General features: G+C 44.2%; 1 protein-coding gene across 1 annotated transcript in view; it reads left to right on the forward strand.

The window, feature by feature from the left end:
* ELL2 (elongation factor for RNA polymerase II 2) overlaps nt 1-731 on the forward strand; it is a gene marked incomplete at both ends in the record, with an annotated part of 98,624 nt that extends 97,893 nt beyond the window's left edge. Inside the window, one exon of the mRNA XM_079701831.1 lies at nt 632-731. Coding sequence (XP_079557957.1) covers nt 632-731 — 100 coding nt within the window. The remainder of the gene's footprint in view (nt 1-631) is intronic.
* Between the last annotated feature and the right edge of the window lie 16,957 nt (nt 732-17,688).

Genomic DNA, 17,688 nt, shown 5'->3' on the forward strand with positions numbered 1-17,688 from the left:
GTCATCATTTGTGTTTGCCACGGCGGCAGCTCGACCTGCGCGAGGACCCGCTTCCCAACTTCCCGGCATCTCTTTGGCTTCCTCGGAGCGAAGGCAGGCGGGCCAGGCCCACGCGGGAAGCAGCGCCACCTGCTGGAAGCCGAGTGACGGAGCAGCGGACTGGAGTTGATGGAGGAGACCAAAAAGTCCTGTCGGTGCCATTGGCTTTGAGGCAACGGCCACGGCCAGGCCTGACTGGAAAAAGAACAAAAACACTAGCAGAAATATGCACCCTTTATCCAAACCAGCCCTTAAGGCCACACGCCATCCCTTCCTCACCATAGAATGCGGGTGGTGTGTGTGCACATGTGTGGAGGTATAGCGAGATTGCATATTCAGGAGTGTCTCTACTGACCTTCCAGAGGTAGGGAAGGTGATATCATGGTCATCCTCCTTGCTGGATTTCTAAGCAACTCCACAGCTGACAGAAACGTTTACATACAATATCCCAGTTAATCTCCCACTACTCTGTACAAGAAGATAAAAGTCTCAACCTAATGAGCTGCCAGCTCCCTGATTCTCCTAGAATTACTCATAACTTAACCACGTTTGAGGATGACAGCTAACTAATGAGCTTTCCCCTTTTCAACAGACTTTGCCCACATGGAAACAAAGGCTGTCACAATCCCCCAGCCAGACAGAACTGGCTGTCAGCGTGGAGGAGATCAAGGGCTGACTCCGAGATAAAGTAAACTGCAGCCAGCTGTGGGAAGGAGAAGTCTGCAATCAAACCTCAGCGGCTTCCAAGTGGCTGGTAGTGGGAAACTCACAGGAAACTCATGGCCTGTGCAGGTCTTTGCCAGAAGCTCTTTGGCTCTTTAGAGATGTGCTCACTTATGTCACAATCATGAGGAAACTTTCCCGGCCTAAGAGTTTACTGACCTAAACCCATGAGCATCTGTGGAAGCAGGAGGCCTGAAAGACAAAGCAAAGGTGTGTTGGATGAAGGGTGCTGCTACTTTGGCAACGTGGAAGTGTTTGCTGACAGTGCTAGGGACACCAGTGACACAACGCATTGATTCTTCGGGATTTTCCTGGCGATTGAATAAAAAGAACTACAGTATCTTGAGAGCTTACTTAGGCCAGGCAGTAGGCTAAGTGCTTTACCTTTGTGGGGTTTGTTGTTGTTGTTTGTTTGTTTTCATGTGATCCTCACAAATGCTGTATAAGAGATGCACTATGATCAGTCCTGTTTTACAGATGAGGAAACTGAGGCCCAGAAAGGTTAAGAGGTCTGCCTAAGGAGTCAAACACAAAGGAGTCAAAGCCAGACTCAAGCCCAGGTCCCTCTGGCCCAAAGACTATGCTCCTATCGTTTACTCTACTGCCTCTCAGCTGTCAACGCCCTACTAGGCCCTGAACTAGAGTGTATTTTACTGTTCGTTTCAGGGCCAAAATGATTCATCAGCCACATGACCACACCACTCATTTTCACTGACCCCCTGAGCATGAAAGCAGGGCTTGAGGAAAGACCTTTCATCCACTTTGTTTTGAGCCAGGGCAACAGACTGGGAATGGTTGGAACAAATACTTCTGGGTCAGAGGTCAGGGGACAGACTGGACTCTGGCGGCAAAAACAAACAAGGCCTCTCAGGGGGGCTCTTGGTGCCATGAGGGGCCCCACGGGTGGAGCCTGCACATGCCTCTCTGGATGGGATGCACCCGGGTGTGAGGGGCGGGCCTGGCCCATTCTTAAGTGTGGGGCGGGGGTGAGGGATGAGGAAAGCGCTGTACCGGAGACAGCGTCCAGTTCTGGCACATAGCAGCTGTGGAACACGTGACAGACAGACGCAAGGAACCACGGACGGCGGCGCCATTTCTGAGGACTTCGGGGATTCCGCGCTCGCCACCGCGTTGTAGGAACGCGGCGCTGAGCTGTGGGCTAACGTGAGCGGTGAAGGAGGCCGTGCGGACGGGCTCCGGGGTCTGCGGATGAAGAGCGTCAGGGTTATGTCACTTCCACCAGCACCACCACAAAGTACTATTATGCTCATTAATCCTGGCGCGCACTTTTACATGCCAGCTGGCAGAGGGACCTTGCCAGTCTTTCGCCCTCCGGTGAAAACTTTCCGGACAGCGTTCCACAGTTTGAAGTTTCCCGGAAAGCAGCTTGACCTGGTCGGGTTATCTGACGGGCATGTCCCCTACAGCCGTCCCACACATCCCGAGTTCAGTTCCACCAACGCCACTGCTCATCTCCCCACGAAGCCAACCAGTCCTAAAGGCGAAAGAAAATAGTGCCGGGTTTACATCTAAAGGCTCCGAGGGGCGCAGATGGCTGGCAGTGAGCGGGGAGTGGTGCTGAGGCGCAGTCCTTCCCGGAGAAGCAAGGAAGCGGAGAGCCGGCCAACCCCCTCTTCCCTGGCCTCCGGGGAAGGCCCATCCCCCGCTGCGGGTTCCGGGCAGCCACGCGGAAACTGGCGCTCAGCATGAGCCTCAAGCCCTCGGAGGAAAGCCTGTTGTCTGGGAGGCGCTGGGGGACGCCACACAGCGCTGTTTCTTCCTAAACCTTTTTGTTGTTGTTGTTGTTTGTTCTTCCTTGAATGTTATCTAGATCGTGGAAAGCTATTTCCACGAACCGATTTTTAAAGATCCCATATGATGAGGGAAGAACCCGTCCACAGTATTAATGCAGGGGAATTGTTACCTGCAGGCTGGTGCCTCCTATGACGTTTGAGTTTATCGACGTGCAGAGGCAGAAGGCAATACGGTAAAGGAAGGTTTGTTAGGCTCTGACGTGAAAAATAGAGAACAGCTGCGTGCTAAAGTGTATTCTGGTTGGATCTGACAATACAAAAGAGAAATGGGGAACCTAATCGGTGTGACTCAGTCACGGTGGATGCATGATCTCATGCATGGGTCAAAACCCATGGAACTGCACGGCACAGGGAGTGAACCCTAGTGTAAATGATGGACTTTAGTTAATAAGTGTTTCAAAATTGCTTCATCAGTGGTAACAACTGTGCCGACTAATGCAGAATGTTAGTGATAGGACAGGAAAGGAGGATAGATGGGAAATATTTTTACTATCGGCTCAATTTTTCTGTAAACCTAAAACTGCCCTTTAAAAAATGAAATTTGTTACTTTCAGTAAGTGAAAATGAATAAGTAAATCAATAAATACCCAGAAGGAAATCAATCAAAATGTTAACAGTACTTTTTTAGAACTTTTTTTAAAAATAAATTTTATTTTATTTATTTATTTTTGGTTGCGTTGGGTCTTCGCTGCTGCGTGTGGGCTTTTCTCTAGCTGCAGTGAGCGGGGGCTACTCTTCCTTGAGGTGCGCGGGCTTCTTATTGTGGTGGCTTCTCTTGTTGCAGAGCACGGGCTCTAGGCACGCGGGCTTCAGTAGTTGTGGCACACGGGCTTAGTTGCTCTGCGGCATGTGGGATCTTCCCAGACCAGGGCTCGAACCTGTGTCCCCTGCGTTGGCAGGTGGATTCTTAACCCACTGCGCCACCAGGGAAGCCCAATAGTACTATTTTTGGATGATGAGATTATGACTAACTTCTTTTGTGTTTTTACTTCTCAAATTTCCTACATTCTCATTTTGTCTATCTTTACATGTCACTTTATCAATCAGGTAAATGTACAGTTTTAAAATCTTGTCTGAGTGACTCTCGGAGGCAGAAACTGTATTTGCACAAAGTGGTCTGTTGTCTAGTTCTCTTTACACAGCAGGAACTTAAATTTTGCACCTTTAGATTTGTCTTCAACTCTTTCAGGCTAATTTGCTGTCTCGTGGCTCAGGAGATTAAAGCAATAATAACGAGAGGGAGGAATCTAAGCCTTTAAGGAATAACTGGGTGGGTGTAAACTGAAAATCTCTTCTTAAGTAACCTGTGTGGCTATCTTGAGAATCATCTATTAAATAGCTTCAATGAGCAGAGAGTGATGGGTGCTGATATAAAGCAAGATCCAAAGATGTTGTGTAATTAAACAAGAAGCATTGATTCTACCGCGTAGAAGTTGCAGCAGTAGAGTTGGCCTGAGAATTGGGGACAGTTATGTCAGGAAAATTCTTAGCTGAGTTCCTGATTCTTGGCAAACTGGTCAATAAATGATTTCTCATATTTGAGAGCATTAGAAGAGTTTGTTACATCCTGGTTTTAGAGCTAATCCTTCATATTAGCATTGTTTTGCAATCTACAATGCATCTTCGCATTGATCTCATTTACTGCTTTCAGTTGTTTGCTATTCAGGTAACCTTATGTGACTGAGCATCTTGAAGACAGGACCACGTCTTATTTATTTTTGTACGCCCTGCTCCTATATATGCCTGCCCCATAGTTGGTTCTTATTGTGGATTAAAGATGGCTGCAAATTCTTTGACGCTTCCTATCAAGAGACAGAGTCTATTTCTCCTCCTTTTGAATCTCGGCTAGCCTGAGACTGCTTTGACCAACTGAATACAGTGTTAAGTGACATTATGGCAGCTTCAAGTTCTTAAGGAGACCTTGGTCTCTTGGAGCCCTGAGCGTTCATATAAGAAGTCCAGCTCTCTTGCTGGAGAGTCCATGCAGAGAGTCCACGTGGGAAGGGAGATGAGCCCAGCTGAGCCCAGCCTTCCAGCCATCCATCCCAAAGAGGCAGACAAATGGATGAAGCTATTTTGAACGCTCCAGGTCTGATCGGCCCCCCTGTGAATGTCCCAAAGGACCCCAATTGACTCCACATGGAGCAAAGAATCTCTCAGATAATCTAATCCCCTCCTAAATTCCCAACTCACAAAATCGTAAGATATATTAAAATGGATGTTTCAGCCAGTGAGCTTTGGGGTAGTTTGTTATGAAACAACAGATAACTAAACAGCTCTCAAGAAACATTTGCTGATGGATGGATGGATGACCTAGAAGGGCCACTGTCTTTCCTAGAGGAATGATGCTCAGAAATAAAGCAACTTGCCAGAGCTACTGCAGTGGATATTTGTCATCCCTCTTCTCCCCCAGCATCTGAACCTCCTTCTCCTTTTGGAGAATTTCCAACCTCCTAAAATAGATCCATCTCACATTATAGAGGCTGAAAATGCCAAATACCCACTTTCTCAGTCTTCCTCAAAGCTAAAGTGCAGGCACGTGGTACAACGTCCTCCAACAGGACACTCTTGCCCCAGACCGTGACTTAGAAGCTGGAAGAATGAAGAAGCAAGGACTTTGCAGGCTCCATCCTAGGTAGACGGGGCAGTGGCAGCAGGAACCTCAGCAAATGGACCCTCCAGAGGCCCCGTGGCCGCAGCTCCAGCAGCAGGGCCCTGTGTGCAGGCTCAGTGGTGGCAGTGGGGTGAACCGTGGTCCCTGTGCCCAGTCACAGCACTGTCTTCATGGTGTTGTTATGTGGGGCTGCTCCCTGCAAACCTGTCCTCTGTCCCTCCCAGGGGTGTGGCGACCTACTCACTGTTTTTGTAATAAACTCCTTTTCTGCTTACAGCCAGGAGCCCTGACTGATGGCCACACACTCAGGTTTCTCATTCTAGATCCTAAGCTTGATGTGACTACTGTTCAGATGGTGTCCTCAGAGCGCAGGGGGTTTACAGGGGGAAAGCAGGAGGGCAAGAGAGCAGAGCTCAGAGCCCTCAGCGTCTCCCACCCCTGCTTCAGCCAGAACAGAACTACTTTGGTGTTTTTAATACTGTGATCCTCTTTAAATTTTCTTTGGAAAAGTTGTTCTGTTCCTACAAAGTAAGTCTGAAAATGACCACAGACACATATAAAATGACAATGCATGCAATGGATTCTTTGGTGAAGAAAAATTAACAAAAGGAATGGTCATTTGAATGTCCCAGTGAGCCCTTGAAACAGATCTTTGTTCCAGAGCAGATGTCTCCAGGCCTTCCTCCTGGTAAAGAAGTGTGAAACAGGACATGGTGGAGGGTGTCACAAAGGCTGCCATCAGCATTCATCTAGATCTGGTTATGTGGAAGGTGTACAGATCGAGCCCCTGACCCCTTCCCTTTTGAGGTTCATTGTTATTTGAACACATCAGTGGGTCAGAGCAGCTGCCTAGGAGGCCAGCAGACAAGGAGCAACATCAGGGAAATGCCCGTGAGGGACAATGGAGTCTGGGCTGGACCAGGCTCCAGGACAGGGCCTTCTCGGGGAGGGCCTGTGTGTCGGGGTTAGAACCAGTCTTCCCGAACTACGGGGATGCCTTGGGGGCAATGGCTGTGCGTGTGAATGTGTGTGTGTACGCCAAAGAGATGTTGACAAAAAGCTGTGACATCAGTGAAAGGCTGGGGAGGAGGACCTTCTCCCCAACCCGCACATCACTAACAACCACTGCTGGACCGGTCACGGGCCGCATGCAGGACAGTTTGTACCCCTGAGCCTCAACCACCGCAGCACAGAGCAGGGCCTGGGTTCAACTCCTGGCACGACCCACAGGGCCCCAGATCAGCACTGATGGGGCTCAGTGGAAATCAACTGGGCCAAGTGGCCTTTGGGGTTCCTTGGACTCATCGCAAGACGGAGAACTTCGAGGGGAGGAAAGGACATTCTCTTGACAGTAATATGAGAGCTCAAGCCATTAACCTTAGGGAGAAGCACAACGCGGGAGGGTGGTTTGTTGTTAATGTTTAGAATCCATGTTTCCTTCCTGCTTCTACAGGTTCTTCAGTGTTGGTTTGGGGAAAGGAGCTGCAGCCATGCCAGTTGGAGAACTGGCAAAAGTAGAGATTCCAAGTGAATAACTCACTTCAACTAAACGGACAATGAGAAGAGGAGTAACTCACACGTGAAGCAGAGCTGGTTCCCAGCTTGTGGTGGCCTGGACTGCTGGCTCTATTTGAGTGACCCTACTACCATCTGTGTCATGCAGTCCCCAGGGGTCTTTGACCTGACCTGCAGAAGCAGGTGCTCTGACTGCAGGGCAGTGGCATCTAGAGTCTTGACCTCAGGGTCCCTGTCCATTTCTGTGCTTAAAGTTTCTGCAGCACTTGGCAGCTGATTCAGAATTGCCCATGACCTTTCCTCATTGGCCAGTTCCAACATGTGCCACAACAGCCCAGGCAAGTAGGAAAGGAGGGTGGTGTCGGCTCTGGGCCGGCCTTCACCAGGAGAGCCTGGACTGGCTGCTGCCACTGCAGCAGTAACTGACCAGGTGGGCAGGGACAGGACCCGGAGCTTCCGGTTACACAGAACAGCAGGTCTAGGAAACAATAGGGCCTTGTTCTGTACCACTTACTGCGAAGTGTCCTCAATATCTCTTTGCTCTGAGAAATAGAGCCATTTCCTTTGTAACAAGGGCCCACACCTGTGTGCTGTGCTGGGAGTTTACAGGGCAAGGCCAAGGCTGTGTGCATGTGGGCACATGTGGGCACATGCTGAGCTTTGGAAATAGGCCTTACAGATGCTCATATACCAACAAACTACCTTTTAACCCTGTTTTCTTAAAGAGTTCAGTTATAATTTTCAAAAGGCCATAAGTTAGAATCACAATGGAGAGTCTTTCGAACGTCAGCGTCCGACCCTGAACTTAGACCTGAATATGTCAGCCTCTTTCCCACTGAAGAGGCTTAAAATCTTCCCAGCCATCTTTCTAGATGCCAAATGAGGCATTCCTGAACACCACACCGTCACTTGCAAACTTGGGTTAGAAACGTTCTATCAGCTGAATTCAATGACTCATTCATGTATGCTTGCAATAGAGACAGAATTAAAATATTTCAGGGACATGTTGTTCTTATAACATATACGCAAGATACCAGTGAGTGAATAAGACAATAATAGCTATCACTTATCAGTGCTTTACATATACTAATTTATTTAAGTGCTAGCCAGAAGCAGGTTTTCTGTGGTTATTGCTAACTAAGGACTGAGATCCAGTACTCTGGATCTCTCTGGAGAGGACAGAATGGATCCACAGAGCTAAACACAGTTGGCTAAAGACATGGAAACAACCTAAATGTCCATTGACAGATGAATGGATAAAGATGTGGCACATATAGACAATGGAATACTACTCAGCCATAAAAGAGAATGAAATAATGCCATTTGCAGCAACATGGATGCAACTAGAGAGTATCATACTAAATGAAGTAAGTCAGACAGAGAGACAAATACCATATGATAGCACTTATATGTGGAATCTATATAAAATATGACACAAATGAACCTATGTATGAAACAGAAACAGAATCATGGACATAGAGAACAGACTGGTGGTTGCCAAAGGGGAGAGGGTTGGGGGCAAGATGGAGTGGGAGGTTGGGGTGAGCAGATGTGAGCTTTTATATACAGAATGGATAAACAACAAGGTCCTACTGTAGAGCACAGAGAACTATGTTCAATATCCTATGATAAACCATAATATAAAAGAATGTGTATATATATATATATATATATATATATGTATAACGGAGTCCCTTTGCCATACAGCAGTAATTAACACAACATTGTAAATCAACTATACCTCAATAAAAAAATAAAAATAAACACAGTTGGCTAAAACAAACCTCACTGCTCACTGCTTAGGAAGAGTCTTCAGTTAGGACCATTGAGAGCCTGGTGTGCCAGGGTCTCTCCAATTTCATGGTCCTTTATCAGCTTCATCTGGTCAGAGCCAGCTGTGAGAAACACATCTTCAGTTGTCATCTCTCCTAGGCAAGTGCTGCTGTACCAGAAAACTTTCCTTCACATTCCTCACCATAGCCTCACCTTACCAACTCCATCACTTTAAAATTTCACACCAGGAATATTCTATAATTGGAAATTAAGTGTTCCTGTTTGCCATCTAGCCCTTTCCTTGCATCTTCAGACACTTAGAAGGCTGTCACCTTAACCCCTTTAAAAGTGAACTGTATCCTGCAGTTAGGGAGGAAGAGTGGCATACTGAAAAAGCTGTGACAATGCATAATCTCCTGGTTGCAGGTCATGGGGCATCTGATCTTCATCCAAAGATAAATTACTGTGCTAAGCTTCAGGAACAAACTTTATAATAATGTAACAGAGCAACAAGGAGCCATCTGAGCAGTGAGTCTTAGGCAATAAACACACACAGCAAAAAACCCTCAAGGGCTTCCCTGGTGGCGCAGTGGTTGAGAGTCCGCCTGCCGATGCAGGGGACACGGGTTCGTGCCCCGGTCTGGGAAGATCCCACATGCCGCGGAGCGGCTGGGCCCGTGAGCCATGGCCGCTGAGCCTGCGCGTCCAGAGCCTGTGCTCCGCAACGGGAGAGGCCACAACAGTGAGAGGCCCGCGTACCACAAAAAAAAAAACCCTCAAAAACAATAACACTACTACTTAATGTCCGCTGAAATATAATTTTCCCCCTCTAAAATTACCCTAATTTCTACCAAATATAGCCAAATTAAGACTGATTTATTTGCAAAATAAGTCTGGTTTCAATAAACTTGGCCTGATCATTTACATAAATGTAATTGATCATACAGGCTCTTTTAAGTTGGCTCTGCTGGAACTTTTTATAAGAAATCTCAAACTGAACTTTTAAAAGGCCTCTCAAGTCCAGGAAAACCACACCAATTTGGCTTGCCATCAGATTTCGCTTGCGATATCTATAGATTTGGGTGGATTCCTCTCTTGAGTTCCCCAAAATATAGAGATTCCTGCACCTGCCAGGAGGCAGCCTTTCTTATTCACCTGATAAAAAGCCTGCTGGGAACATAAGAGTTTCCAATTTCTGGAGGAATCAGGTAGAGAGAAAAGATAAATGTTTCAATTCTATTTACAAAGGTATAATTTACCAAATTGCTGTAAGTCATAATTAGCTTGCGGAGAAAGGTTTCCTTATATCTGGAAAACACAGATTAAAACCAGTAATATTTCAGACAAAACCCAAAAATTATACCATATTCATCAGTTCACTCAGTCCTATGTGACTAATCCTTGATCTTAATCTTCTGTTAACAGTTTTATGAAGCTATCAGGTTTTCCATTAGAATTCTTTAATTTCTTACCCAGGTCAGCAGTATGATCTGAAAGTTATCAGAAACGTGTACTTGTCAAAAAGTCATTTCTCTGACTCCTCTTGAAGATGAAGCATTTTTTGCTAAAAGCATCAGAATAAAACAATAATGGTCCACAAATGACAAAACACTTTAAAAGGCACAGTTAAAGATCTGATTACAATGCAATTAACAAAGAAACTTGATTAATGCTGTGAATACAACATTTAAGATAATAACTAGAGTGCTCACTTCAGCAGCACATATACTAAAATTGGAATGATACAGAGAAGATTAGCATGGCTCCTGTGCAAGGATGACACGCAAATTCATGAAGCATTCCATATTTTTGATATATGTATATGTATAGCTGATTCACTTTGTTATACAGCAGAAACTAACACAACATTGTAAAGCAATTATACTCCAGTAAAGATGTTAAAAAAAAAGATAACTAGAATTATAACTGATAACATTTTACAAGGACATATCAGATTTTTAGAAATTCCATATAATTTCTAGAGTATCTTTTTAATAATATTTACCCATACAATATAACCTAAGAAGGTTTATCACCACTCGTTTGTCAATGCTTTCTATGTAATTTAACATAGCAAATAAGCCTAATTAGTTTATTATTCCTCTCTCTGAGATGCTTCAGGGGTCCTCTCTGAAGCATCCCAAAGTTAGCTAGAGGTCAAAAGAACTTCAATTAGAATTTGATATTTGGAAATTTGTCAAAATATCAAAAAGGTTTCAAAACACCTGGTCAAATAGTATCATGGGTCACTGTAGAATAGTACTTATTCACTTAATCAAAGTGACCATAAAAGATTTCAAAAGAAAATTATTACAGATTACCAGTTAAAGAACTTATGGTTACCAGGGGGGAAGGGGGGAGGGATAAACTGGGAGACTGGGTTTAACATATACACACGACTCTATATAAAACAGATAGCTAATAAGGACCTACTGTATAGCCCAGGGAACTCTTCTCAATACTCTGTAATGGCCTATATGGGAAAAGAATCTAAAAAAGAGTGGATATATGTATATGTACAACTGATTCACTTTGCTGTATAGCAGAAACTAACACAACATTGTAAATCAACTATACTCCAATAAAAATTTTAATAAATAATATCCTCCCTCCCCCAAAAAAAGTCGATCAATATTTTAAGAAAACTTTGTGCTCTTAACAGAGAGAAAACCAAAGTCAGGTTTTGTACCACTTTAACTTTAAAATTTACTTACTTAGGGCTTCCCTGGTGGCGCAGTGGTTGAGAGTCTGCCTGCCGATGCAGGGGACACGGGTTCGTGCCCCGGTCCGGGAAGATCCCACATGCTGCGGAGCGACTAGGCCTGTGAGCCATGGCCACTGGGCCTGCGCGTCCAGAGCCTGTGCTCTGCAACGGGAGAGGCCACAACAGTGAGAGGCCCACGTACCGCAAAATAAGTAAATAAATAAATAAATAAATAAATATTTACTTACTTAAATTTATTCTAACCTTAGCCCTGACTACACATAGTATTCCTTTCTAAAGATTCTTTTATTTCTCACAAACTTTCTACAACTTTCTATATCCATATTAATTTGTCCCTTATTTTCTTCCCCATTTAGAAATAACCAGCTTTAGGACAAAATTATTTTCTTTTCCCTTAACAAAAAAACATTTCCATTCCTTACACCTTCTTTTTCCTTGGATACAAAGATATTTTACTTACTAATTTTAGTAGTTTTAATTGTATATTTTAATTAGAATTCTTAACCTTAAAAAATCTTAGTTTCTAGCGAAAACTAAGTAAGCAATTATGAAATGTTTGTCTTACCAGCACATTCTGGTTGGCAAACTTATAACATTTCTATAACCTAATTTCTTTCCTCAGTGGGGTATAAGACATGTCCAATGAACCCAAACATCTTAGTTTTTCTCTAATAAGAAAAAAGTAGGTAAACTTAGAATTGTTTAGCAATTAATTTTCCAGTATCTTATTTGGAAATGATCTGAATATTCAATGAATTCCCATCATTTAACTTCATTTAGCAGTTTCAAGTTACCAAAAATCTAGAGAAAGTTTTTTAAGTAGACAGTCCTAAAACATAATTATTCCTAAAGAGTTCACCTAAAAACTCTTATCTCATTTACATTTAATTTACTTAAAAGTTTCATCTTATCAAGTTATATTTCTTGCTGACAAATTTTAATAACAGGAATAATAAGATCCTATTTGATTTCTAGTAAACCTAGGTACAAGTATTACACTTAAATGATGATGACTCTATTGATCTTTCTCAATACTTAAAGGCCTTTTAAAATAAATAGGGGGGCGTCCCTGGTGGCGCAGTGGTTGAGAGCCCTCCTGCCGATGCAGGGGACACGGGTTCGTGCCCCGGTCCGGGAAGATTCCACATGCTGCGGAGCGGCTAAGCCCGTGAGCCATGGCCGCTGAGCCTGCACGTCCGGAGCCTGTGTTCCGCAACGGGAGAGGCCACAACAGTGAGAGGCCCACGTACCGCAAAAAAATAAATAAATTAATTAATTAAATTAAATAAATAGGGGAGGTTTGGGGAGTGGTAAAAGGATTGGTAGGCTGTGGATTGTTTTTGGATTCACATTTCTAGTCCTGTAAAGACTAGATTTGTAAAACAAGGGTAGCTGTTTTTAATTCCTCAAAGAATTGGGTGACCCCCTTAATGTTATCAAAGGAATGACATACCAGTTCACCTACGTTGGAATGTTTTTCTTTCCCTCATTTTAGCTCAGAGGAGAAGGTCAAAAAAAAATTTTTTTTTTCTGTCATCAGGCTCTGAATATCAGCTAAATTTAGGAGTTTAGTCAGACTGGTGGCCCCTCATCTTGGTAGTCCATTTACAAAAACATTTGAGGATGCTCCCTGGGTTTAAGAAATTCTTTAATTATGGCCCTCAGTTTGGCCTTTGATCTGAATAGTTTCACCTACAGCCTCTCGCCTACAGCCTCAGGTGGTCCCATTTCTAAAGTAACCATTCAATAGTCTCTTTGGAGAGGAAAGGCAACCCAGACAGAGGATTACTAGGATGAGTACTCAAATAAAGGAGGATAGAGGGAAGCAGTAGTTATGTCATCCTTAAACTTTGTTTGTTTTAGGTACCTTTTATATCATTAATCTTTCATTAGCCTTCTACAACAAATCTTTCAGTGAGGCTATTTTGGAATTTTGAAGGCTTTGGGGGCTTCTGCATACCAATTAAAATAGGTAAAGTATTTTAAGATGAGCGCTCTCTAAAGTTTTAACAATTTAGAAGACGACAATTCAAAGGGTTCATGGAGCTAGCTCTGCAAATATTTTCTCTGGCTAATCTAATTTTAGAAAAGAGAAAAATTCTTACCACTCTTGCTTCCAGCAGACCCTGCAGGCAGGGAATCCAGGAGACTGACTGACATGATAAGAAATTGCTTTCTGCTGGCTTTCTCTGTGTGTACAAAATTCAGTTTTGGAGGGCCAAAACCCCATCTTGGCCATTTCAGGGCAGGATTTCTTTCAATTCTCAATTAAGTACTTGAAAGCATACATAAAACCAGCTGGTATCCCCAGAGTTGGCTGTCTGTTCAGGAGCTGTTTGGCCTTTGAGGCACAATTTCCCATTATCAATTCAGTAGTCTAATTTGGATATGAGATTTGATCTGAACAGCTTTCTGAGGACAGTGTGGTGGAGCAGATATGAGCTGCTTCTGAGTCTAGCTCCCCAGGGAGTTACCCTTGGGCCAGTTAGACTCTTCTAATGTCTCAGTTTCTCCCTGTGACAGTTTAAAAACGCCATGGGTGCTTACAGCACTAAACGATCAGTCCTTATATTGTGTGTCCCTGGAAGAGCAGTATTTACTTAATGGTTTTAGTGGGGTGCCCCTGTAGGACCACTACCCATCACAAGGATTGATCCTCATACACTAGTTAGGTTCTAAGTCACCTGAGAACACCTTGTGACTGGAAGCAGCAAATGTCCCTTGTTCTTTGGAGCTGAATAATTCAGTCTCTCACTTTACTAACAAAAGTTTTGTTCAGACCAAATTTACATATATTTTTTCTAATGTGTTTCTCACATAAATTGTAGCATTCTCTTGATACTTTCTACATCCTACATCCTTCTTTTAATATCTCTTAGCCAGTTCTATATATAAACCTATTTTTCTTTAATGGTTACATGGTATATTATTTCTGGATGTACCAATTTTTTAATCTTAAAAAGTATTTATTGATATCTCTCTGTAAGTGAATCAAGTGGGTGTAAAGCATTGGAAATCAGCTAAACCCCATTATAAAAATAAAGTACAAAACAAAACAAAACAAAGACAGTGAAAGAGAGAGAAATTCTTACATAATTTGTTCAGGGGCTGAGATGCAACCTGGATTGACCACATCTAGACCCACAGCTGGATGAGACATAAGGATGGACTCTCTTGGGGCTGAGAGGTTTGGTGAGATTGGGTGAGCAAATGCAGACCCTTTAAAGTAATACTGTGTGATACCCATTCCATGGGTCCCAAATCTCCAGGTTCAGGGCAATCTTCCTACAGCTAAAACATGCATGGAAAACCCAGAGGATGTGGATGTACCAATTTTTTAAAAATAGAAACTTAAATGGAATGGAAAATTTATAGATTTTCCCCAATCTCCTACATTTAGAGAACTCTATAATAATAGCTAGTATTCATTATGGTGACACAGACTTGTCTTTGGAATCATTTTTAAAAGACTAAAAATTATGTTCAGGATAATTTTGCTTTAAAGCATATTTTCAATGAAACTGTGGAGACCAAAGACCCCTGAATGCTCTTTATCTTACTATCCACCCTTTGGAGATATTCCTCATATTCATTCCTGACCAGCACTACTCTTTGCCGCCACTAGGTGACGTTCCAACCACAATGTCTCTATGAGCCTCAGAAAACCTTCCTACACAGTCGTAGGTCAGGCCCCACGTTAGACAATGCCGTGTTGAATGAAATCACATTGCGTGAAGTATGTTTATAAGCCCAATGAAGTTTACACAGAACCCCAGAGTGAGGATGACAATTGTAAAGCCCTCTATTCAGGAAAGCAGTGGTAAGGAAATGACTAAGGCAGGTGGGGTACTAGTGATAGGCCCAGCCTTTTTTCCTCCTGGGGATGCCATCATCACTGGTTGGCCCAATGATACTGAAAGGCGAGGCCACAACCCAGCTCACACAGGTATCTTCCAGGACCTTCCAACTACTACAGCCTGGCCAATGTGTGCACTAGGGTGAGAAGGTCTGGGAGGAGGATGACCGATGTGGGGGCCTTAGGTCTGCACTGGCCGAGCTCTGCCCTGGTGTGATGAGGCCAGACTTCCACAGTCTGTGAACAAAGCTTCTGTCCCCATTTCCTGGAGTTCTTTCAGTTACAATCGGCTTTCCAAGTGAGTTTTGAGTCACTTCCCAAAAGAAAGACATGGACATGCCAGCTTCAAAGGAAGACAAATGTCCACACCGAGGTCAGTTTAAAAACATAGGCCAGAGTGTGTGATGTACCCACAAATGTGAAAGTGCCACAGAAAAAGAAGAAATCTGTGTGGGCCAGGGTACTAGAAAGGTTTCATGACAGAGGTGGCACTTAGAATGAGAGCTGCAATGTTTGGAGGGGGCTAGGACCTTGGTGAACATGTGGGCATTTCACAAGGCCCCTCAGGGTCCTAGAGGCTTGGGGAGGCACCCCGGGAGGCCAAAAAAGGCGGGCTCCCAGCCCAGCACTCCCACCTCAGCCCAAGCAGCTCTGGTTTGGTGGGCTTCTGTACAAGCCATGTCAAACCAAGCTCCCCACTGCTTTTTTCTTTAAGTTGGAATCACTGATCCAGTCCAAAGTGCTTGTTTTACAGACGAGAGCACTAAAGCACACTGGGGGCCATCCCAAAGTCACACACACAGTGAGGAACGTTTTGGACATGCCAAAGAGGGGAGAACAGTGTGTCCACGTAGACAAGAAAGAACCACATCTCACCTGACCCACAGCTTAGAAAAGCACGTTTGTCAAACCATGTAAAACTAAAGGCAGTTTGTATTTGCCTCTCAGGTTCAATTAAGAGACATTTTCTCTTCCCAGAGACACACATGGAGCCTCAGATGCAAAACACATTTAATACCTACTAAACCCCAAACCACACCCTTAGAACCTGAAAAGTAATTGAATCATCATTTCCATCATCCAGATGTTTTTTTTTTCTTTTCCATCTTTTTACTTACTGTCTTAAAGCTATTAGTTACTCTTTGTCAGGATGCAATGAGGGACTTCCCTGGTGGCGCAGTGGTTGGGAGTCCGCCTGCCAATGCAGGGGACACGGGTCGGGAAGATCCCACATGTCGCGGAGCAACTAAGCCCGTGCACCACAACTACTGAGCCTGCGCTCTAGAGTCCGCGAGCCACAACTACTGAGCCCACGAGCCACAACTACTGAAGCCTGTGTGTCTAGAGCCCATGCTCCGCAATGAGAGAAGCCACTGCAATGAGAAGCCCGCACACCGCAACGAAGAGTAGCCCCCGCTCACTGCAACAAGGGAAAGTACGCACACAGCAACGAAGACTGGATGCAGCCAAAAAATAATTAATTAAAAAAAAAAAAAAAAAGATGCCGTGAAGAAGGCAGCACTTCCTCCAGGGCTTAAATCTCTGGCTCTGAACCATCCTTGGCAGAGGACACACTGATAGACGTTTGACAAAAAAAAAAAAAAAAAAAAACTATCTCGTAAAATACTCTCTCACCAACTTCATTTCCCCTTAGTTTACATGATGTGTAATTAATTTCAGACTAGCTTCAAGAGCTTGAGTCAAGACATGAGTTGGGAAAACCAAGGGTCAGCATGAAGAGATTAACTCTTAAAAAGTTAAGAGAAGTCTATAATGCAGGTCTAAAGGAAAAGGACAATGTTGCTTTTCTACTCCACTGGTGAAAACAGAAGGTGCCCTCTCAGCTTCCTGCTGTATTTCAGTGAAAGAAACCTATCTCAAACCAACTTAAGCTAAAAAGAGAAATTACCAGCCCAGGCAATGGAAAAGTGCAGGGGCGGATCCACACAATCAGAGGTAGGTGCTCAAATGGTGTCATCAGGCATTTATCTCTCCCTCTCTTGTCTCCACTTTATTCTGATGGCCTCCATCCTCACTCAGGCTCTCCTGGAAGGAAGGCAAAACTCCAAGAGTTGCAAGCAGACAAACTTAAAGCCTTAGGAAGAGAGCACCTGTGTCCCAATGCGCCAGGTATCAGAAGTTGCATCTCATCGTCTTGGATTGTATCATGTGCCCCTCCTTGAACATACTGGCTTAGTTCTGATTGGTTAGCTTGTGTCACATGACCACCCCTGGCATTAGGATTTAAGAACTTACCAGAAGTCACATCCTGCTAGAACTGAGTCTTAAAGGATGGAACCCAAATCAAGAATAGGGGAGGGGTGATTCCCCAAAAGGAAAAGATAGATTCTTTGCTGGAAGAAGGGATGTTGCCCTGGCAGAAACCACAGCTGTGTGGTCTCTTCAACAGCCCAGCTCTGCTGCTCTCGGCGTTGATCAGATAATGCACACCTGATGCCTTTGGTGGGCTGGAGAGCAGTTAAATAACAGAAACTATTGGCTAAGCTAACTTGCCCATTCACTTATATGTTCATTAAGTAAATATTTATTTGTAGTAAGCCACAAACTTAGACCTAGCACAGGTAGGGAGTGTTCCTGGGTAAACTGGCTTCCAGGAGCCACTGTGTCA

The sequence above is a fragment of the Hyperoodon ampullatus genome (genome assembly GCF_949752795.1).
Source record: "Hyperoodon ampullatus genome assembly, chromosome: 4".
Taxonomy (NCBI): domain Eukaryota; kingdom Metazoa; phylum Chordata; class Mammalia; order Artiodactyla; family Ziphiidae; genus Hyperoodon; species Hyperoodon ampullatus.